Below are 23,153 nucleotides of genomic sequence, written 5' to 3' on the forward strand. Positions count from 1 at the left end.
GGAGGAAGTAGAAGCATTTTTTTGTGTCCTTTGAAAAACTGGCAAGGCAGCTAAAATGGCCAGCTGAGACCTGGCCTCTTTTAATACAAAGCAAGCTAACTAGAAGAGCCCATGAGGTTTATTCCCCGTTGCCAGATGAGAGTTCATCAAATTATGAACTGACCAAAAATGCTATCCTTGGGGCATATGAATTAGTACCCAAAGCCTATCGCCAAAAGTCTAGAACCCTCCAGAAGCAAGCTAATCACATTTACCTAGAGTTTGAAAGAAGTAAGCGGCTCAGCTATGAGAATCTCAGAGAAGTAATTCTGTTAGAGCAATTTAGACACTCTCTCCCACTCTCCATAAAGACCCATGTAGAGGAGCAGCGGTCCGGCAAGCCTGGCCAATGAGTTTGCTTTAATTTTATAAGTCGGTTTCCCGTGGGGGGAGGGGGGGGGGGCGACCTTTCCTAATCAACCCGACAAATCCGAAAAGGACAAAGGGTGGGAAGGTGATCGGAGCAAGGGTGAGACCCGGACACTTGTGTGCTTCCATTGTAATAAAGCAGGGCATTTTAAAAGCTGACTGCTGGAAACTAAGGGGAAAAGCCGGTAGGATTTATCAGGCGCAGTAACTGCAGTAAGAGTGAGATCCAGGAAGCTTACGACAAATGCAGGAAAATTTAATAGGATTCCTGAAGGTTTTGTGTCTGGAGGGAGAGTCACCCCATACCCCTCGAGTGGGGCAAGCAAGCCCATAGTGATTCTCGGACACAGGGGCCACTAGATCCCTTTTTACTGGGAAAAGGCCTGACCTTACCCCCAGAGAGTGCAGTGAACACCAGAATGGTATTGGAGGGCAGTGTACGCCTGTACCTGTACACTGGGCGCACCTGGAGTATGAACTAGTTTTGGGACCGGTGTCCGTAGGGATTGTCCCTCGTTTGCCTGTGGACGGGGGTTGACCTGCTCCAAGGTAATGATCTGACGGGGGGGGGGGGGGGGTGAAGGTGGTAGCTTCCCCAGTAGTGAAAGAAAGTCCACAGGAGGTCAGATAGACAGGTAGGAGACGGATCCCCTGCAGTTTCCCTGAATGTGTCGCGGATCAAGCCATGATCAAACCAGCTCCCGCACAGGAGACTGAATTGGCACTGCAGGCAGATGACCATGAGGTCTGCCTGTCTGAGACTTTCTCTGGAAAGTTAGGAGACCCAGGGAACGAATTAAAATGGATTTTCCCTAGCTGGGGCTCAGCGAGCCGACCCAGTATCGCGAGAGTTAGCACAGGCTGCCCAGTCTGAAAGTGAAGCAGAGGGAGTCCCTGATTGCTACTATTTAAAAGAATGGGGTACTGATGAGGAAATGGAGTTCTCCTCACAGACCTGAGGGCAAGGAGTGGACAGTCGTTCACCAGGTAGTGGTGCCGCAGAGATACCGGGGAGACATATTAAGGGCCCACAAGACGACAGTGGCTACACATGCCGGTATACGAAAGGCCAAAGCCCGCATAAGACAGCAGTTTGACTGGCCAAAACTCCACAAAGATGTGGTGGAGCACTGCAGGTGTTGTCACGTGGGCCAGGTTGAGGGGAAACCCCAACCTACAGTGAAACCTGCACCCCTCAGTCCTGTAGCGGTGTTAGGAGGACCCTCCAGCAGAGGGCTGGTGAACTGTAAGGGACCCCCGGCAAGAAGAGAAGGGGACAGGCAGGCACAAGGCTGGCAAGAGTTTAGAAAGGGAAGGGGGGGGGGGGGGGTGTGGCAAAGCAGCCAAGAGGGATGGTTAAAGGATGTCCGGGAGGAATCCCGGATGAAAACCCCTGCTGTCCGGTCAGCCAACCCGGAAAAATTTGAAAACTTTTCCTCCTATGCAAATGCAGACACTAGAAGCACCCGACCAGAGTTGCTAACAGCATGTACAGGAAGCTGCAGAGACAAAGAAAGACCTCTAGGGGGGGCAAAGAAACTGCCAGGGTGATGCCTCACCTAGTTGAAGTGCCACAGGGGAGTGCAGTGGAGTCTGCACAAATACCTGCAGGCAGGAGTGTCCCAGGAGACAAAGGAACGATTAGCAAAGTATCCTGCCCCACAGTTTGAACAAGAAAACGTCCCCCCCTCCCCCCATCTCCCTATCTTTGCATGACTCAGCAAAGCACTGAAAGAGAGTTCAGGAAAGATCCGCCTCTCTTGACTCTCCTGGGGAAAAAAGTTACCTCAGCAGGAACAAACACACTAGGCAGCCATGGAAATGGCAAACGGAAGAGAAACTTCCCCAAAAAAGAACCACATGTTTATTGGGACGCCAAAAAAGGGGGCCATTTTAATATGTTTTAGGATTTGTGAATGAATGAGAGAAATGCATGTTTTTTTTCTGTATCTTATATTTTCTCTCCACCCTTTTCTCAAACCGCAGTTCATTCTGCTGGGTGTGGAGGTATCATACTAGGCTCCCACCTGCCAAGAATGAGGCACGAACGTTGATTTCAAACTGTTGCTGGACCGCGGAAAGGACTTGTTAAACAGATCAGCCATGGGTGGAAAAGACATTTGCATAATAACAGACAGTGATTGGAAGGACAAAGGACCATTCCCTGACACATTCAACCCACAGTGGACCTTGATCACCGGGTATTGTGTGCAAGAGGAGCATTCCAGAGACTGCTCAGGTGATACAATCCAAGACGTGGTCAGACCAGTTAGCCACATGACTAACCTGCTTGGAAAGCTAGGGTTTTCTGAATTGAACCAACAGTTTGAATTCAAAGAGTATCTGTTTGCTCCTGGACCAAGAAGATCTCTCCTGTCTGCTCCCATCTCTTTCTCACAAGCCTCTGAATCCACTGAAGACACATGAACCCGAAGAGAGAAAAGTCTCCGACAGCGAACAAGATTTAAGAAGAATCCTGGGCCCCAACGAAAAGCAAGATCCACCTACAATCAAGGACTCTTCAGTGAGCTCGAAGATCTATAACAACAACTCTTCAGATATAGCCTCAAACTTTTCCACTTTATTTTTCTTCTGCTCTTTTCTGTCTCTATCTGCATGTGCGTATCACGTGTGCGTGCCAGTGTGGGCGTGTTGTGTATCCGTATAATTGCCTTATAACTGAAAAGTGGTGAGCAAGGATTCACCAAGGGGGAGCTAAAAACACAGTGTGTTAAAAAATAAAACACTGTCACAGCAAGACCAGGTGACGACGACTGAGAGGGGCCCCCTAGACCCCTTTCTCACCTGGTCGTAACAGTCAGCCCCATTGGCTGTGGATCTGGAATCTCATGCAGGGTCGATGATAGTGTTATGGAGCCATGACGGAGACTAGCTTTCAGTTTCAGACTTTTATTAATTGGATTTAAATTCCACCGGCTGCCGGAGTGGGTTTGAACTCTTGTCTCGGAATCATTCCTCCGGTGCAATACCAGAGTGTCACCAACAGGGTGCACTGTTGCACCATATTCAGCAAGGAAGTGATACGAAATCTTTCTAACACACTGGGTTCGGCCCCAGCTCGAGAATTGCGTCCAATTCTGGGCACTGCACTTTAGGAAGGAGGTTGAGGCCCCAGAGAGGATGCGGAGGAGATTGTCCAGATTGGTCCCAGGGATGAGGGACTTCAGTTAACGTGGAGAGACTGGGAGAAGCTGGGGCTGTTCTTAGAGCAGGGAGCCGCGCTGTCGGAGGGTCAGTACCGAGGGAGTGCCGCACTGTCGGAGGGTCAGTACCGAGGGAGTGCCGCACTGTCGGAGGGTCAGTACCGAGGGAGTGCCGCACTGTCGGAGGGTCAGTACCGAGGGAGTGCCGCAATGTCGGAGGGTCAGTACTGAGGGAGCGCCGCACTGTCGGAGGGTCAGTACCGAGGGAGTGCCGCACTGTTGGAGGGTCAGTACTGAGGGAGTGCCACACTGTTGGAGGGTCAGTACTGAGGGAGTGTGGCACTGTTGGAGGGTCAGTACTGAGGGAGTGCCGCACTGTCGGAGGGTCAGTACTGAGGGAGCGCCGCACTGTCGGAGAGTCAGTACTGAGGGAGCGCCGCACTGTCGGAGGGTCAGTACTGAGGGAGCGCCGCACTGTCGGAGGGTCAGTACTGAGGGAGTGTGGCACTGTCGGAGGGTCAGTACTGAGGGAGTGCAGCACTGTCGGAGGGTCAGTACTGAGGCAGTGTCACACTGTCAGAGGGTCAGTACCGAGGGTGCGCTGCACTGTCGGAGGGTCAGTACTGAGGGAGTGCTGCACTGTCGGAGGTGCTGTCTTTCAGGATGAGACGTTAAACCGAGGGCCCTGTCTGCCCCCTTGGGTGGATGTAAAAGATCCCAGGCCTCTATTGGAAGAAGAGTAGGGGATGCAGTGTGGAGGGAGTTCTTCCCGGTCTCCCGGGACTGAGAATTATCCCTCAACCAAAATCACTAAAAAAAAAACAGATGATGTGGGTCACTATCACATCGCTGTGTGTGGGATCTTGCTGTGCACAAATCGCTGATGGGTTTTCTCCATTACAACAGTGAGCACGCTTTTATAAAAAAAAAAGTATTTCACTGGTCGAGACACTTTAGGATGTGAAAGGCTCTACAGGAATGCAGACTGTTTGGTTATCAGTATTGTATCATTCTAAAAAGGCAATTGGCTGTGGTTCGTTCTATGTTAACCTGTCTCGCAGCTATCCCAAGACTGAATATCTTTACTGGGGAGAGTCAGTGCCCGCGGGGGACTTGTACCCCGGGGAGAGTCGGTGCCCGTGGGGGACTTGTACCCCGGGGAGAGTCGGTGCCCGCGGGGGACTAGTACCCCGGGGACAGTCGGTGCCCGTGGGGGAACACTACCCCGGGGTGAGTCGGCACCCGTGGAGGACCCGTACCCCGGGGAGAGTCGGCGCCCGTGGGGAACCTGTATCCTGAAAATCATTGAGACTCGTATGAAAGATTGGAACAAAGTTTACTGACATTTGCTTGTGGAACACTTGTACAAGTCAGTGTTGACACAAACTGAGACAGACGGGGAGTGTGACTGGGCCCTCGTGGAACAGGGGACAGGAGAGTGTGTGAGTGAGGAGAGGGCGCACGTGAGGGAGAAGGTGTGAATGAGGATGAGTGAGTTGGGGGGGGGCAAGTGAATGAAAGTGGGTGAGAGAGGGGGGGGCGAGTGATGGATGGGGGCAAGTGAGCGAGAGGGGGTCCTGTGGGGGGGGGGGGGGGGTAGAGTGAGGGAGAGGGGGCGCCTGAGAGGGGGAGAGTGAGCGAAGGGGGAGTCGGGGAGGAGCGAGAGAAGAAGTGGGGGGTGAGTGAGGGAGGGAGAGGGGCGAGTGAGGGAGGGGTAGTGGCAGCATGGGGTATGAGGGAGGGGGGTTGAGTGAGGAAGAGGGAGTGAGTGAATCAGAAGGGGCGAGTGAGGGAGAGGTATTGAGTGAGGGGGGCAAGTGAGGCATGGGGGTGAGTGAGGGATAGAGGACGAATTGGGGAGAGGAGGTGGGTGAGGGAGGGGGGTTAGTGAGGTTGAGGGAAAGGGGGGTTGAGTGAGGGCGAGGGGTGTGAGGGTGAGGGGGTTGCATTGGCCCAGTCTCTGCCATGGAACCACAGCCTCCGTCAGACGTGAGTGCGGAACCTGAGTGAGGTTTTCCCCATTTTCTGACCATAATCTTCATCAAAAGCCTCGTTCTGAGCCACCGTGAAGTGAGTTTTCCAGTCTCCAACTTCTCCTGGATGGGGAAAGGGGAAAGTCGGAACGTTAGTGCGACGATCAGCTCCTCGGGAGAGGGAGAGAGAGAGAGATTTGCACGGAGAGAGAGACGCACGGAGGGAGAGAGAGAGACGCACGGAGGGAGAGAGAGAGACGGAGAGAGAGACACGGGGTAGAGAGAGGGATACGCAGAGATGGACTGAGAGATACGGGAGAGAGAGAGAGAGAGAGAGGAATGAAGAGAGATAGACACGGAGAGAGAGAGATGGGTGAAGAGAGACAGAGCCAACTTGTGTTTAACACAGTAATACATCCCCAAAGCACTTTAAACGAGCGTAAATCAGACAAAATTTAACCCCAAGCCACATGAGGGGATGTCAGTGACAGGCAACCAGGAACTCAGTCAGAGATGTGGGGATTAAGGAGTGTCCTAAAGGAAGAGAGAGAGAGGCGGAGAGGTTTCGGGAGGGAATTTCAGAGCTCAGGGTCCTAGGCAGCTAAAGGCACGGCCACCAATGGTGGAGTGATGGGAATCGGGGGATGGTCAAGAGGTCGGAATTGGAGGAGTGCGGAGATCTCAGAGGGTCATAGGGACGTAGATGAGAAATAGGGAGGAGGGGGGAGCCAAGGATAGATCCTCGGGGGAACACCAGAGGTCACGGTGCAGGAGCAGGAAGAGAAGCCATTGCAGGTGATTGGCTCCGAAGAGATAGATAAGAACGGAACCGGGTGACAGCAGTCCCACCCGGCTGGGCAACAGTGGAGAGGTGTTGGAGGAGGATGGTGTGGTCAGCCATGTCAATGGGTGCAGACAGGATGAGGAGGAAAAGTTTACCTTAGTCACAGTCACATGGGGACAGGAGAGTGAGAGACAGAGACACACAGAGAGTGGGAGGGACAGGAGAGTGAGAGACAGAGATACAGAGAGAGTGGGAGGGACAGGAGAGTGGGAGGGACAGGAGAGTGAGAGACAGAGATAGAGAGAGTGGGAGGGACAGGAGAGTGAGAGACAGAGATAGAGAGAGAGTGGGAGGGACAGAGGAGTGAGAGACAGAGATACACAGAGAGCGGGAGGGACAGGAGAGTGAGAGACAGAGATACACAGAGATTGGGAGGGACAGGAGAGTGAGAGACAGAGAGACAGAGATACACAGAGTGGGAGGGACAGGAGAGTGAGAGACAGAGATACACAGAGAGTGGGAGGGACAGGAGAGTGAGAGACAGAGATACACAGAGAGTGGGAGGGACAGGAGAGTGAGAGACAGAGATACACAGGGAGCAGGAGGGAGAGGAGAGTGAGAGACAGAGATACGCAGAGAGTGGGAGGGACAGGAGAGTGAGAGACATACACAGAGAGCGGGAGGGAGAGGAGAGTGAGAGACAGAGAGTGAGAGGGACAGGAGAGTGACAGACAGAGATACACAGGGAGCAGGAGGGAGAGGAGAGTGAGAGACAGAGATACACAGAGATTGGGAGGGACAGGAGAGTGAGACACCGAGTGGGAGGGAGAGGAGAGTGAGAGACAGAGATACACAGAGAGTGGGAGGGACAGGAGAGTGAGACACAGAGTGGGAGGGACAGGAGAGTGAGAGACTGGGATTGTGTACAGTGGGAGCGAATGGGAAGGGGTTTGGATCCATTGGGATTGTGTATAGTGGGAGTGAATGGGAAGGGGTTTGGATCCATTGGGATTGTGTACAGTGGGAGTGAACGGGAAGGGGTTTGGGTCCATTGGGATTGTGTACGGCTGGAGTGAACAGGGACGGGTTTGGATCCATTGGGATTGTGTACAGTGGGAGTGAAGGGGAAGTGGTTTGGGTCCAGTGGGATTGTGTATGGCGGGAGAGAATGGGAAGGGATTTGGTTCCATCGGGATTGTGTACAGAAGGTGTGAACGGGAAGAGGTTTGGGTTCATTGGGATGGTGTACTGAGGGAATGAACAGGAAGGGGTTTGGGTCTATTGGGATTGTGTACAGTGGGAGTGAACGGGAAGGGGTTTGGGTCCATTGGGATTGTGTATAGTGGGAGTGAAGGGGAAGGAGTTTGGGTCCATTGGGATTGTGTACAGTGGGAGTGAAGGGGAAGGGGTTTGGGTCCATTGGGATTGTGTACAGTGGGAGTGAAGGGGAAGGGGTTTGGGTCCATTGGGATTGTGTACTGTGGGAGTGAACGGGAAGGGGTTTGGGTCCATTGGGATTGTGTACAGTGGGAGTGAACGGGAAGGGGCTTGGGTCCATTGGGATTGTGTACAGTGGGAGTGAACGGGAAGGGGTTTGGGTGTATTGGGATTGTGTATAGTGGGAGTGAACGGGAAGGGGTTTGGGTCCATTGGGATTGTGTACAGTGGGAGTGAAGGGGAAGGGGTTTGGGTCCATTGGCATTGTGTACAGTGGGAGTGAAGGGGAAGGGATTTGGGTCCATTGTGATTGTGTACAGTGGGAGCGAATGGGAAGGGGTTTGGATCCATTGGGATTGTGTATAGTGGGAGTGAATGGGAAGGGGTTTGGATCCATTGGGATTGTGTACAGTGGGAGTGAACGGGAAGGGGTTTGGGTCCATTGGAACTGTGTGCAGTGCGAGTGAACGGGAAGGGGTTTGGGTCCATTGGGATTGTGTACGGCTGGAGTGAACAGGGACGGGTTTGGATCCATTGGGATTGTGTACAGTGGGAGTGAAGGGGAAGTGGTTTGGGTCCAGTGGGATTGTGTATGGCGGGAGAGAATGGGAAGGGATTTGGTTCCATCGGGATTGTGTACAGAAGGTGTGAACGGGAAGAGGTTTGGGTTCATTGGGATGGTGTACTGAGGGAATGAACAGGAAGGGGTTTGGGTCTATTGGGATTGTGTACAGTGGGAGTGAACGGGAAGGGGTTTGGGTCCATTGGGATTGTGTATAGTGGGAGTGAAGGGGAAGGAGTTTGGGTCCATTGGGATTGTGTACAGTGGGAGTGAACGGGAAGGGGTTTGGGTCCATTGGGATTGTGTACAGTGGGAATGAACGGGAAGGGGTTTGGGTGTATTGGGATTGTGTGCAGTGGGAGTGAAGGGGAAGGGATTTGGGTGTATTGGGATTGTGTACAGTGGGAGTGAACGGGAAGGGGTTTGGGTCCATTGGGATTGTGTACAGTGGGAATGAACGGGAAGGGGTTTGGGTCCATTGGGATTGTGTACAGTGGGAGTGAAGGGGAAGGGGTTTGGGTCCATTGGGATTGTGTACAGTGGGAGTGAACGGGAAGGGGTTTGGGTCCATTGGGATTGTGTACTGTGGGAGTGAACGGGAAGGGGTTCGGGTCCATTGGGATTGTGTACAATGGGAGTGAACGGGAAGGGGTTTGGGTCCATTGGGATTGTGTACAGTGGGAGTGAAGGGGAAGGGGTTTGGGTCCATTGGGATTGTGTACAGTGGGAGTGAAGGGGAAGGGGTTTGGGTCCATTGGGATTGTGTACAGTGGGAGTGAACGGGAAGGGGCTTGGGTCCATTGGGATTGTGTACAGTGGGAGTGAACGGGAAGGGGTTTGGGTCCATTGGGATTGTGTACTGTGGGAGTGAACGGGAAGGGGTTCGGGTCCATTGGGATTGTGTACAATGGGAGTGAACGGGAAGGGGTTTGGGTCCATTGGGATTGTGTACAGTGGGAGTGAAGGGGAAGGGGTTTGGGTCCATTGGGATTGTGTACAGTGGGAGTGAAGGGGAAGGGGTTTGGGTCCATTGGGATTGTGTACAGTGGGAGTGAACGGGAAGGGGCTTGGGTCCATTGGGATTGTGTACAGTGGGAGTGAACGGGAAGGGGTTTGGGTGTATTGGGATTGTGTATAGTGGGAGTGAACGGGAAGGGGTTTGGGTCCATTGGGATTGTGTACAGTGGGAGTGAAGGGGAAGGGGTTTGGGTCCATTGGCATTGTGTACAGTGGGAGTGAAGGGGAAGGGATTTGGGTCCATTGGGATTGTGTATAGTGGGAGTGAACGGGAAGGGATTTGGGTCCATTGGGATTGTGTACTGTGGGAGTGAACGGGAAGGGGTTTGGGTCCATTGGGATTTTGTACAGTGGGAGTGAAGGGGAAGGGGTTTGGGTCCATTGGGATTGTGTACTGTGGGAGTGAACGGGAAGGGGTTTGGGTCCATTGGGATTGTGTCCAGTGGGAATGAACGGGAAGGGGTTTGGGTGTATTGGGATTGTGTACAGTGGGAGTGAACAGGAAGGGGTTTGGGTCCATTGGGATTGTGTACTGTGGGAGTGAACGGGAAGGGGTTTGGGTGTATTGGGATTGTCTATAGTGGGAGTGAACAGGATAGGGTTTGGGTCCATTGGGATTGTGTACAGTGGGAATGAACGGGAAGGGGTTTGGGTGTATTGGGATTGTGTACAGTGGGAGTGAACGGGAAGGGGTTTGGGTCCATTGGGATTGTGTACTGTGGGAGTGAACGGCAAGGGGTTTGGGTGTATTGGGATTGTGTACAGTGGGAGTGAACGGGAAGGGGTTTGGGTCCATTGGGATTGTGTACTGTGGGAGTGAACAGGAAGGGTTTGGGTGTATTGGGATTGTGTACAGTGGGAGTGAATGGGAAGGGATTTGGGTCCATTGGGATTGTGTACGGTGGGAGTGAACGGGAAGGGGTTTTGGGTCCATAGGAATTGTGTACAGTGGGGGTGAACAGGAATGGGTTTTTGTCCATTGGGATTGTGTACAGTGGGAGTGAACGGGAAGGGCTTTGGGTCCATTGGGATTGTGTACGGAAGGTGTGAACAGGAAGGGGTTTGGGTCCATTGGAATTGTGTACAGTGGGAGTGAACAGGAACGGCTTTGGGTCACTTGGGATTGTGTACGGCGGGAGCGAATGGGAAGGGATTTGGGTCCATTGGGGTTGTGTACGGAAGGTGTGAACGGGAAGGGGTTTGGGTTCATTGGGATTCCTTACGGCGGAAGTGAAGTGGAAGGGGTTTAGGTCCATTGGGATTGTGTACGGTGGGAGTGAGCAGGAAGGGGTTTGTGTCCATTGGGATTGAGTGCAGTGGGAGTGAACGGGAAGGGTTTGGGTCCATTGGGATTGTGTACAGTGGGAGTGAACGGGAAGGGTTTTTGTCCATTGGGATTGTGTACGGTGTGTGAACGGGAAGGGATTTGGGTCCTTTGGGATTGTGTACAGTGGAGTGAACGGGAAGGGTTTTGTCCATTGGGATTGTGTACAGTGGGAATGAACGGGAAGGGCTTTGGGTCCATTAGGATTGTGTACGGAAGGTGTGAACGGGAAGGGGTTTGGGTCCATTTGAATTGTGTAGAGTGGGAGTGAATGGGAAGGGATTTGGGTCCATTGGGATTGTCTATAGTGGGAGTGAACAGGAAAGAATTTGGGTCCATTGGGCTTGTGTTCAGTGGGAGTGAACGGGAAGGGGTTTGGGTTCATTGGGATTGGGTTCAATGGGAGTGAACAGGAACGGCTTTGGGTCCAGTGGGATTATGTACGGTGGGAGCGAATGGGAAGGGATTTGGGTCCATTGGGGTTGTGTACGGAAGATGTGAACGGGAAGGGGTTTGGGTCCATTGGGATTGTGTATTTTGGGAGTGAACAGGAAGGGGTTTGGGTCCATTGGGATTCCTTACGGTGGAAGTGAACCGGAAGGGGTTTGGGTCCATTGGGATTGTGTACGGAAGGTGTGAACGGGAAGGGGTTTGGGTTCATTTGGATGGTGTACAGAGGGAATGAACGGGAAGGGGTTTGGGTTCATTGGGATTGGGTTCAGTGGGTGTGAACAGGAACGGCTTTGGGTCCAGTGGGATTGTGTACGGCGGAAGGGATTTGGGTCCATTGGGGTTGTGTACGGAAGGTGTGAACGGGAAGGGGTTTGGGTCCATTGGGATTGTGTACAGTGGGTGTGAACAGGAAGGGGTTTGGGTCCATTGGGATTGTGTACAGTGGGAGTGAACAGGAAGGGGTTTGGGTCCATTGGGATTGTGTACAGTGGGAGTGAACTGGATGGGATTTGTGTCCAATGGGATTGTGTACAGTTGAAGTGAATGGGAAGGGGTTTGGATCCATTGGGATTGTGTACAGTGAGAGTGAACGGAAAGGGGTTTGGGTCTGTTGAGATAGTGTACACTGGGAGTGAACGGCAAGGGATCTGGGTTCATTGGGATTGTGTACAGTGGGAATGAAAGGAAGGGGTTTGGTTCCATTGGGATTGTGTATGGTGGGAGTGAACGGGAAGGGGATTGGGTCCATTGGGATTGTATACAGTGGGAGTGAACGGGAAGGGGTTTGGGTCTATTGGGATTGTGTATAGTGGGAGTGAACGGGAAGGGGTTTGGGTCCATCGGGATTATGTACAGTGGGAGTGAACGGGAAAGGGTTTGGTTCCATTGCGATTGTGTATAGTGGGAGTGAACGGGAAAGGGTTTGGGTCTATTGGGATTGTGTATAGTGGGAGTGAACGGGAAAGGGTTTGGTTCCATTGCGATTGTGTATAGTGGGAGTGAACGGGAATGGATTTGGGTCCATTGGGATTGTATGCGGTGGGAGTGTACGGGAGGGGGTTTGGGTCCATTGGGATTGTGTACAGTTGGAGTGAACGGGAAGGGGTTTGCATTCATTGGGATTGTGTACAGTGGGAGTGAACGGGAAGTGGTTTGGGTCCTTTGGGATTGTGTAAAGTGGGAATGAACGGGAAGGTGTTTGGATCCATTGGGAATAGTACAGTGTAGGTGAATGGGAAGGGATCTGGGTCCATTGGGATAGTGTGCAGTGGACGTGAACGGGAAGGGGTTTGGGTCCATTGGGCTTGTGTACTGTGGGAATGAACGGGATGGGGTTTGGGTTCATTGGGATTGGGTTCAGTGGGTGTGAACAGGAACGGCTTTGGGTCCAGTGGGATTGTGTACGGCGGAAGGGGTTTGGGTCCATTGGGATTGTGTACAGTGGGTGTGAACAGGAAGGGGTTTGGGTCCATTGGGATGCTATACGGTGGGTGTGAACAGGAAGGGTTTTAGGTCCATTGGGATTGTGTACAGTGGGTGTGAACAGGAAGGGGTTTGGGTCCATTGGGATTGTGTACAGTGGGAGTGAATGGGAAGGGGTTTGGGTCCATTGGGATTGTGTACAGTGGGAGTGAACTGGATGGGATTTGTGTCCAATGGGATTGTGTACAGTTGAAGTGAATGGGAAGGGGTTTGGATCCATTGGGATTGTGTACAGTGAGAGTGAACGGAAAGGGGTTTGGGTCTGTTGAGATAGTGTACACTGGGAGTTAACGGCAAGGGATCTGGGTTCATTGGGATTGTGTACAGTGGGAATGAAAGGAAGGGGTTTGGTTCCATTGGGATTGTGTACGGTGGGAGTGAACAGGAAGGGGATTGGGTCCATTGGGATTGTGTATAGTGGGAGTGAACGGGAAGGGGTTTGGGTCCATCGGGATTATGTACAGTGGGAGTGAAAGGGAAGGGATTTGGGTCCATTGGGATTGTATGCGGTGGGAGTGTACGGGAGGGAGTTTGGGTCTATTGGGATTGTGTATAGTGGGAGTGAACGGGAAGGGGTTTGGTTCCATTGCGATTGTGTATAGTGGGAGTGAACGGGAATGGATTTGGGTCCATTGGGATTGTATGCGGTGGGAGTGTACGGGAGGGGGTTTGGGTCCATTGGGATTGTGTACAGTTGGAGTGAACGGGAAGGGGTTTGCATTCATTGGGATTGTGTACAGTGGGAGTGAACGGGAAGTGGTTTGGGTCCTTTGGGATTGTGTAAAGTGGGAATGAACGGGAAGGTGTTTGGATCCATTGGGAATATGTACAGTGTAGGTGAATGGGAAGGGATCTGGGTCCATTGGGATAGTGTGCAGTGGACGTGAATGGGAAGGGGTTTGGGTCCATTGGGCTTGTGTACTGTGAGAATGAACGGGATGGGGTTTTTGTCCATTGGGATTGTGTACAATGGGAGTGAAATGGTAGGGGTTTAGGTGCCTTGGGATTGTGTATGGTGTGTGAACGGAAAGGGGTTTGGGTCCGTTGAGATAGTGTACACTGGGAGTGAACGGGAAGGGGTTTGGGTCCATTGGGAGTGTGTACCGTACAGTGAACGGGAAGTGGTTTTTGTCCATTTGGATTGTGTACGGTGTGTGAATGGGAATGGGTTTGGGTCCTTTGGGATTGTGTGCAGTGGAGTGAACGGGAAGGGTTTTTGTCCATTGGGATTGTGTACAGTGGGAATGAACGGGAAGGGCTTTGGGTCCATTGAGATTGTGTACGGTGTGAGTGAACGGGAAGGCGTTTGGGTCCATTGGGCTTGTGTATTGTGGGAGTGAACGGGAAGGGGTTTTTGTCCATTGGGATTGTGTACAATGGCAGTGAAAGGGAAGTGGTTTGGGTCCATTGGGATTGTGTACAATGGGAGTTAACGGGAAGGGGTTTGGGTCCATTGGGATTGTGCATGGAAGGTGTGAACGGGAAGGGGTTTTTGTCCATTGGGATTGTGTACAATGGCAGTGAAAGGGAAGTGGTTTGGGTCCATTGGGATTGTGTACAATGGGAGTTAACGGGAAGTGGTTTGGGTCCATTGGGATTGTGTACAATGGGAGTTAACGGGAAGGGGTTTGGGTCCACTGGGATTGTGCATGGAAGGTGTGAACGGGAAGGGGTTTAGTTCCATTGGGATTGTCTATAGTGGGAGTGAACAGGAAAGGGTTTGGGTCCATTGGGATTGTGTAAAGAGGGATTGAACGGGAAGGAGTTTGGGTTCATTGGGATTTTGTATGGCGGGAGAGAATGGGAAGGGATTTGGTCCATTGGGATTGTGTACGGAAGGTGTGAACGGGAAGCGGTTTGGGTCCATTGGAATTGTGTACAGTGGGATTGAATGGGAAGGGATTTGGGTCCATTGGGATTGTCTATAGTGGGAGTGAACAGGAAAGGGTTTGGGTCCATTGGGATTGTGTAAAGTGGGATTGAACGGGAAGGAGTTTGGGTTCATTGGGATTGTGTACAGTGCAGTGAACGGGAAGGGGAGTTTGTCCATTTGGATTCTGTACGGTGTGTGAAAGGGAATGGGTTTGGGTCCTTTGGGATTGTGTACAGTGGGGAGAACGGGAAGGGTTTTTGTCCATTGGGAGTGTGTACAGTGGGAGTGAATGGGAAGGGGTTCGGGTCCATTGGAATTGTGTACAGTGGGAGTGAATGGGAAGGGGTTTGGGCTCATTGGGATTGGGTACAGTCAGAGTGAACGGGAAGGGCTTTGGTTCCATTGGGATTGTGTACGGCGGGTGCGAATGGGAAGGGATTTGGGTCCATTGGGATTGTGTACGGAAGGTGTGAACGGGAAGGGGTTTGGGTCCATTGGGATTGTGTACAATGGCAGTGAAAGGGAAGTGGTTTGGGTCCATTGGGATTGTGTACAGTGCAGTGAACAGGAAAGGGTTTTTGTCCATTTGGATTGTGTACGGTGTGTGAACAGCAAGGGGTTTGGGTCCTTTGGGGTTGTGTACAGTGGAGTGAATGGGAAGGGTTATTGTCCATTGCGATTGTGTACAGTGGGAGTGAAGGGGAAGGGGTTTGGGTCCAGTGGGATTGTGTATGGAAGGTGTGAACGGCAAGGGGTTTGGGTCCTTTGGGGTTGTGTACAGTGGAGTGAATGGGAAGGGTTATTGTCCATTGGGATTGTGTACAGTGGGAGTGAAGGGGGAAGGGGTTTGGGTCCAGTGGGATTGTGTACGGTGGGAGAGAATGGGAAGGGATTTGGGTCCATTGGAATTGTGTATGGAAGGTGTGAACGGGAAGGAGTTTGGGTCCATTGGGATTGTGTACATTGGGAGTGAACGGGAAGGGGTTTGGGTCCATTGGGATTGTCTCCGGTGGGAGTGAACGAGAAGGGGTTTAGGTTCTTTGGGATTGTGTACACTGGGAGTGAACGGGAAGGGATCTGGTTCCATTGGGATTGCGTACGGTGGGAGTGAACAGGAAGGGGTTTGTGTCCATTGGGATTGTGTGCAGTGGGAGTGAACGGGAAGGGGTTTTTATCCATTGGGATTGTGTACAATGGGAGTGAACGGGAATGGGTTTGGGTCCATTAGGATTGTGTAGAGTGGGAGTGAACAGGAAGGGGTTTGGATATATTGGGATTGTGCACAGTGGGAGTGAACGGGAAAGGGTTTGGGTCCATTGGGATTGTGTACACTGGAAGAGAACGGGAAGGGATCTGGGTCCAATGGGATTGTGTGCAGTGTGAGTGAACAGGAAGGGGTTTGGGTCCATTGGGATTGTGTACAGTGGGAGTGAACGGGAAGTGGTTTTTGTCCAATGGGATTGTGTACGGTGTGTGAACGGGAATGGGTTTGGGTCCTTTGGGATTGTGTACAGTGGGAGTGAATGGGAAGGGGTTTGTGTCCAGTGGGATTTTGTATGGCGGGAGAGAATGGGAAGGGATTTGGGTCCATTGGGATTATCTATAGTGGGAGTGAACAGGAAAGGGTTTGGGTCCATTGGGATTGTATAAAGTGGGATTGAACGGGAAGGAGTTTGGGTTCATTGGGATTGTGTACAGTGCAGTGAACGGGAAGGGGTTTTTGTCCAATGGGATTGTGTACGGTGTGTGAACGGGAATGGGTTTGGGTCCTTTGGGATTGTGTACAGTGGGAGTGAATGGGAAGGGGGTTGGGTCCATTGGAATTGTGTGCAGTGGGAATGAACGGGAAGGGCTTTGGGTCCATTGTGATTGTGCACAGTGGGAGTGAATGGTAAGGGGTTTGGGTCCAGTGGGACTTTGTATGGCGGGAGGGAATGGGAAGGATCTGGGTTCATTGGGATAGTGTACAGTGGGAGTGAACGGGAAGGGGTTTGCTTCCATTGGGATTGTGCATGGTGGTAGAGATGGGGAAGGGGTTTTTGTCCATTGGGATTGTGTACGGTGTGTGAACGGGAAGGGGTTTGGGTCCTTTGGGATTGTGTACAGTGCAGTGAACGAGAAGGGGTTTTTGTCAATTGGGATTCTGTACAGTGTGAGTGAACGGGAAGGGGTTTGCTCCCATTGGGATTGTGTACGGTGGGAGTGAATGGGAAGGGGTTTGCGTCCAGTGGGATTTTGTATGGCGGGAGAGAATGGGAAGGGTTTTGGGTCCATTGGGATTGTGTACAGAAGGTGTGAACGTGAAGGGGTTTGGGTCCATTGGAATTGTGTACAGTGGGAGTGAATAGGAAGGGATTTGGGTTCATTGGGATGGTGTATGGAGGGAATAAACGGGAAGGGGTTTGGGTCCATTGGGATTGTGTACAGTGGGAGTGAACGGGAAGGGATCTGGGTCCATTGGGATTGCGTACGGTGGGAGTGAACGGGATGGGGTTTGTGTCCATTGTGATAGTGTGCAGTGGGAATGAATGGGAAGGGATCTGGTTCCATTGGGATTGTGTACAGTGGGAGTGAACGGGAAGAGGTTTTGGTCCATTGGGATTGTGTACTGTGGGAGTGAAGGGAAGGGATTTTTGTCCATTGGGATTGTGTACAGTGGGAGTGAACATGAAAGGGTTTGGGTCCATTGGGATTGTGTATGGTGGGAGTGAACGGGAAGGGGTTTGGGTCCATTGGGATTGTGTATGGTGGGAGTGAACGGGAAGGGGTTTTTGTCCATTGTGATTGTGCACAGTGGGAGTGAACGGGAAGGGGTTTGGGTCCATTGGGATTGTGTATGGTGGGAGTGAACGGGAAGGGTTTTTGTCCATTGGGATTGTGTACGGTGGGAGTGAACGGGAAGGGGTTTGGGTTCATTGCGATTGTGTACAGTGGGAGTGAACGGGAAGGGGTTTGGGTCCATTGGGTTTGTGTACAGTGGGAGTGAACGGGAAGGGGTTTGGGTCCATTGGGATTGTGTACAGTGGGAGTGAATGGGAAGGGGTTTGGGTCCATTGGGATTGTGTACAGTGGGAGTGAACGGGAAGGGGTTTGGGTCCATTGGGATTGTGTACAGTGGGAGTGAACGGGAAGGGGTTTGGGTCCATTGGGATTGTGTACAATGGGAGTGAATGGGAAGGGGTTTGGGTCCATTGGGATGGTGTATGGTGCGAGTGAACGGGAAGGGGTTTGAGTCCATTGGGTTTGTGTACAGTTGGATAAACGGGAAGGGGTTTGGGTGCATTCGGGTGGTAATATATGGTTATTAAACTCTTCCTGTGCTCCCTCTGGCGTTCCTCACCTGCCTTCGGATACGTGGCGATGATGGTGTCATCCGGACGGGCCTGGAAAGAGGCCACAGATTCCCAGTTATCCGCGCTTGACTCCATGAGAGGGATCCCGTGCACCGGCTTGAGAGGGCATCGTTTCCAGATGGAGGCCGGGGCTTCGCTAAATTTGTCGTCGAGCGACATGGCGGAGCTGTGCGGAATAAAGAGAAGGAGGGGGGAGGTGGGACAAGGGATTAGGGGGTGGAATGTTCCAGCAAAGTTTCAGCCTGGCGCCTTGGCGTGACGAAGCGTGTCTTTACGACACGCCGGGCGTGGGTCAAGGGCTCGCCAGTCCCTCGGATAATTCGACGTGGAGTTAAAACGTTCCTGTTTCCCGCCCGTCCCTGAAATGGGTTCCTCGTTGCTTTGCTTCCCCGATGTCCGTCTTTCTCTGCTCTGGAACGAATCGGGACCCGGCCAAGCGTTTGATTGAATCCATCGACCGGGGGAGGCTGCTTCCTGAACTCAGCGGCAGCTCAGCCTCCAGAGAGCACGCAGTCTATTCAGATTAACGGGCCCCTTCACCGGAGGACCTCCCCCCACCCACTCCCGCAGCCCATCGCTTCCCTCGCCCCCCCCTCTTCACCACCTCCCCGTCTTCCCCCACCCCCGCAACAACACACGCACACACAGAGCAGGAAAGCCCCAGGCTGCAGCTGCGGCCTAGTGCTCAGTTCGACAATCTCACACCCGTTGTTAGTCCTGAGTCCCGGGAACGCACAGGCACGCAGAATAGGAAGGGCTCGGTGTGTAGTCGAATCAGACAGAGACTGGGTGAGGCCGTTCAGTCCATCGTACCTGTGCTGGCTCTTCCAAAGAACGAACCAATTAATCCCACTTTCCCAAAACCCTAAAGCCCGCCCCCCCCTTTCCAGTATTTCTCCGATTTCCCCCTTTTTAAAGTCACTATTGAATCTCCTTCCTCCTCCCTTTCAGGCAGCTCGTTCCAGATCACAACAACTCACTCCGTTAAAACAATGTTTCCTCACGTCACCTCTGGTTCTTTCACCCATCGCTGTGACCCCCCCCCCCACCTGGGAACAGTTTCTCATTATTTACTACGCCGAATCCCCTTCCTGATTTTAAACGCCCCGATTAAATCTCCTCTTAACCTTCTCCGCTCTACGGAGAGCGATCCCAGCCTCTCCCAGTCTCTCCGCGATAACTGAAGTCCCTCATTCCCTGGGAAAGTTCCAGTAAATCTCCCTCGCACCCTCTCCGAGGCTGCGACATCCTTCCTGAAGTCTGGCGACCGCAGTTGGGCGCAGTACTCCAAACTGGGTCCGATCCCGGTGTTTTACAAAGAGTTTAGTATCATCTCCTTGCTTTTGTACTCTGTGCCTCTGTTTATAAAGCCCAGGATCATGACTGTTCGATGAACCGTTTTCTCACCTGCCCCTGCTACCTTCAATGATTTGTGTACACCCAGCCCCCAGGTCTGTCTGTTCCTGCACCCCCTTTACAATTGTACCCCTTATTTTCAATTGTCTCTCCTCGTTCTTCCTCCCAGGACACATCCCTAGACATTTCCCTTTGTTAAACTGTGTTTGCCCCTTGTCTGCCCATTTCACCACTCTGTCTATCTCCCCTCTAAAATCTGTTGCGGACTTCCTCACGGTTCACTACATTTCCGAATTTCATGTCATCTTCACACTTTGAAACTGTGCACCCCAAGTCCACGTCACTAATATATAACGGAACGTTCCTAATACTGACCCCTGGGAAACCCCACACTGCGCTCCCCTCCAGTCTGACAACCCATCCCTGATATTTTCTGTCCTTCAGAAACGTTTTTATCCATGCAGTCACTGTCCCTTTAAAACCAGGCACTGCAATCTTTCTAACAAGTCTATCTTGTGGCACCTTGTCAGAAACCTTCCAAAAGTCCATATACACAGCATCCACCGCACGACCCTTATCATCCCTCTGCGTTACGGATTTTAAAAATAAATATCCTTCATGTGTTTTAGTGACTCCCGATAGTTAAGCCTTTCCAGGCAAAGATTACCATTTCCAATTACCTCCTCAAAGGACCATCCCTTCTTCCCAGGATCCAGTCTATCTCTGTAACCTCCTCCAGTCCCTACAACTCTCCCTAACTCTGTAACCTCCTCCAGTCCCTACAACTCTCCCTATCTCTGTAACCTCCTCCAGTCCTGACAACCCTCCCTATCTCTGTAACCTCCTCCAGTCCCGATAACCTCCAAATCTCTGTAACCTCCTCCACTCCCGACAACCCTCCCTATCTCTGTAACCTCCTCCAACCCCTACAACCCTCCCTATCTCTGAAACCTTCTCCAATCCATACAACCCTCCCTATCTCAGTAACCTCCTCCACTCCTGACAACCCTCCCTATCTCTGTAACCTCCTCCAGTCCCGACAACTCTCCCTATCTCTGTAACCTCCTCCAGTCCCTACAACTCTCCCTATCTCTGTAACCTCCTCCAGTCCCTACAACCCTCCCTATCTCTGTAACCTCCTCCAGTCCCTACAACTCTCCCTAACTCTGTAACCTCCTCCAGTCCCTACAACTCTCCCTATCTCTGTAACCTCCTCCAGTCCCTACAACCCTCCCTATCTCTGTAACCTCCTCCAGTCCCGACAACTCTCCCTATCTCTGTAACCTCCTCCAGTCCCTACAACCCTCCCTATCTCTGTAACCTCCTCCAGTCCCTACAACTCTCCCTAACTCTGTAACCTCCTCCAGCCCCTACAACCCTCCCTATCTCTGTAACCTCCTCCAGTCCCTACAACTCTCCCTATCTCTGTAACCTCCTCCAGTCCCTACAACCCTCCCTATCTCTGTAACCTCCTCCAGTCCCTACAACTCTCCCTATCTCTGTAACCTCCTCCAGTCCCTACAACTCTCCCTAACTCTGTAACCTCCTCCAGTCCCGACAACTCTCCCTATCTCAGTAACCTCCTCCAGTCCCTACAACTCTCCCTATCTCTGTAACCTCCTCCAGTCCCTACAACTCTCCCTATCTCTGTAACCTCCTCCAGTCCCTACAACCCTCCCTATCTCTGTAACCTCCTCCAGTCCCTACAACTCTCCCTAACTCTGTAACCTCCTCCAGTCCCTACAACTCTCCCTATCTCTGTAACCTCCTCCAGTCCCTACAACCCTCCCTATCTCTGTAACCTCCTCCAGTCCCGACAACTCTCCCTATCTCTGTAACCTCCTCCAGTCCCTACAACCCTCCCTATCTCTGTAACCTCCTCCAGTCCCTACAACTCTCCCTAACTCTGTAACCTCCTCCAGCCCCTACAACCCTCCCTATCTCTGTAACCTCCTCCAGTCCCTACAACTCTCCCTATCTCTGTAACCTCCTCCAGTCCCTACAACCCTCCCTATCTCTGTAACCTCCTCCAGTCCCTACAACTCTCCCTATCTCTGTAACCTCCTCCAGTCCCTACAACTCTCCCTAACTCTGTAACCTCCTCCAGTCCCGACAACTCTCCCTATCTCAGTAACCTCCTCCAGTCCCTACAACTCTCCCTATCTCTGTAACCTCCTCCAGTCCCTACAACTCTCCCTATCTCTGTAACCTCCTCCAGTCCCTACAACCCTCCCTATCTCTGTAACCTCCTCCAGTCCCTACAACTCTCCCTAACTCTGTAACCTCCTCCAGTCCCTACAACTCTCCCTATCTCTGTAACCTCCTCCAGTCCCTACAACCCTCCCTATCTCTGTAACCTCCTCCAGTCCCGACAACTCTCCCTATCTCTGTAACCTCCTCCAGTCCCTACAACCCTCCCTATCTCTGTAACCTCCTCCAGTCCCTACAACTCTCCCTAACTCTGTAACCTCCTCCAGCCCCTACAACCCTCCCTATCTCTGTAACCTCCTCCAGTCCCTACAACTCTCCCTATCTCTGTAACCTCCTCCAGTCCCTACAACCCTCCCTATCTCTGTAACCTCCTCCAGTCCCTACAACTCTCCCTATCTCTGTAACCTCCTCCAGTCCCTACAACTCTCCCTAACTCTGTAACCTCCTCCAGTCCCGACAACTCTCCCTATCTCAGTAACCTCCTCCAGTCCCTACAACTCTCCCTAACTCTGTAACCTCCTCCAGTCCCTACAACTCTCCCTATCTCTGTAACCTCCTCCACTCCCGACAACTCTCCCTAACTCTGTAACCTCCTCCAGTCCCTACAACCCTCCCTAACTCTGTAACCTCCTGAAGTCCCTACAACCCTCCCTATCTCTGTAACCTCCTCCAGTCCCGATAACCTCCAAATCTCTGTAACCTCCTCCACTCCCGACAACCCTCCCTATCTCTGTCACCTCCTCCAGCCCCTACAACCCTCCCTTTCTCTGTAACCTCTTCCAGCCCCTACGACCCTCCGAGATCTCTTCACTCCTGCAATTCCGGCCTCTTGACCATCCCCCGATTCCCATCTCTCCACCATTGGCGGCCGTGCCTTCAGCTGCCTGGGGGCCCCGAGCTCTGGAATTCCCTCCCTCAACCTCTCCGCCTCTCTCTCGCTCTCTCGCTCTCCATTAAGACGTTCTTTAAACCCGACCTCTTTGACCGAGCTTTCGATTGCCTGTCCCTGGAATCTCCTTATTGAGGGTATTCCAGCGAAGGGGCAGGGATGCTGAAAGGGTTAAACAATGTGGACAGGTTTGACCGCAGGTCCCTGGGGGGGGGTGGGGGGTTAAAGGTCAGAGTTCAGCCATTGCTGCACCCACCGACCCGCTCAGCGGAGGGAGAGGAACCCTCAATCCTCTGGGTTTTGTTTGAGGCATTTTTGTCGACACCCACCCACAGTTTGCAAGTCATTCACTCACTCGGATCAAGGTGACAAAGATCAAACCGAACAAACAGACTCCACCCCCTTACCACCATCACCAGGACAGAGGTCACAGCAGGAAACACAAGACGCAAAGTCCGATTCCAACCCTCCTTGTACAATGCAATAACGTTCTCACTGTCCGTCTCTCTCTCTCTCTCTCTCTGTCCGTCTCTCTCTCTCTCCGTCCGTCTCTCTCTCTCCGTCTGTCTCTCTCTCTCTCTCTCTCTCTCCGTCTCTCTCTCTCTGTCCGTCTCTCTCTCTCTGTCCGTCTCTCTCTCTCCGTCCGTCTCTCTCTCTCCGTCCGTCTCTCTCTGTCTCTCTCTTTCTGTGCGTCTTTCCCTCTCTCTGACCGTCCCTCTCTCTGTCCGTCTCTCTCTCTCTCTGACCGTCTCGCTCTCTGTCCATGTCTCTCTCTCTGTCTCTCTCTCTGTCTCTCTCTCTCCCTGCCTCTCTCTGTCTCTCTCTCTCTGTCTCTCTCTCTCTGTGTCTCTCCCTGTCTCTCTCCCT

At 52.4% G+C, this 23,153-nt stretch overlaps 1 protein-coding gene across 1 annotated transcript; it reads right to left on the reverse strand.

Annotated features, from left to right (window-relative positions):
* Positions 1–5,406: 5,406 nt before the first annotated feature.
* Positions 5,407–22,821, reverse strand: LOC137361973 (cytosolic sulfotransferase 2-like). The gene is made up of 3 exons (XM_068026571.1): positions 22,694–22,821; positions 17,818–17,996; positions 5,407–5,668 (listed from the first exon to the last, which is right to left on the reverse strand). The coding sequence occupies exons 2-3, from the start codon at positions 17,987–17,989 to the stop codon at positions 5,556–5,558; spliced, it is 285 nt and encodes a 94-aa protein (XP_067882672.1). The 5' UTR covers positions 17,990–17,996; positions 22,694–22,821; the 3' UTR covers positions 5,407–5,555.
* Positions 22,822–23,153: the final 332 nt, after the last annotated feature.

Source organism: Heterodontus francisci, unplaced genomic scaffold (assembly GCF_036365525.1).
Source record: "Heterodontus francisci isolate sHetFra1 unplaced genomic scaffold, sHetFra1.hap1 HAP1_SCAFFOLD_518, whole genome shotgun sequence".
Classification (NCBI taxonomy): domain Eukaryota; kingdom Metazoa; phylum Chordata; class Chondrichthyes; order Heterodontiformes; family Heterodontidae; genus Heterodontus; species Heterodontus francisci.

Coding starts and splice junctions, on each gene's coding strand:
- LOC137361973 (XM_068026571.1), bottom strand. CDS start 17,989: ATGTCGCTCGACGACAAATTTAGCGAAGCCCCGGCCTCCATCTGGAAA. Junction 5,669..17,817: donor CGCCACGTATCCGAAGGCAG/GTGAGGAACGCC, acceptor TTCCCCATCCAG/GAGAAGTTGGAGACTGGAAA.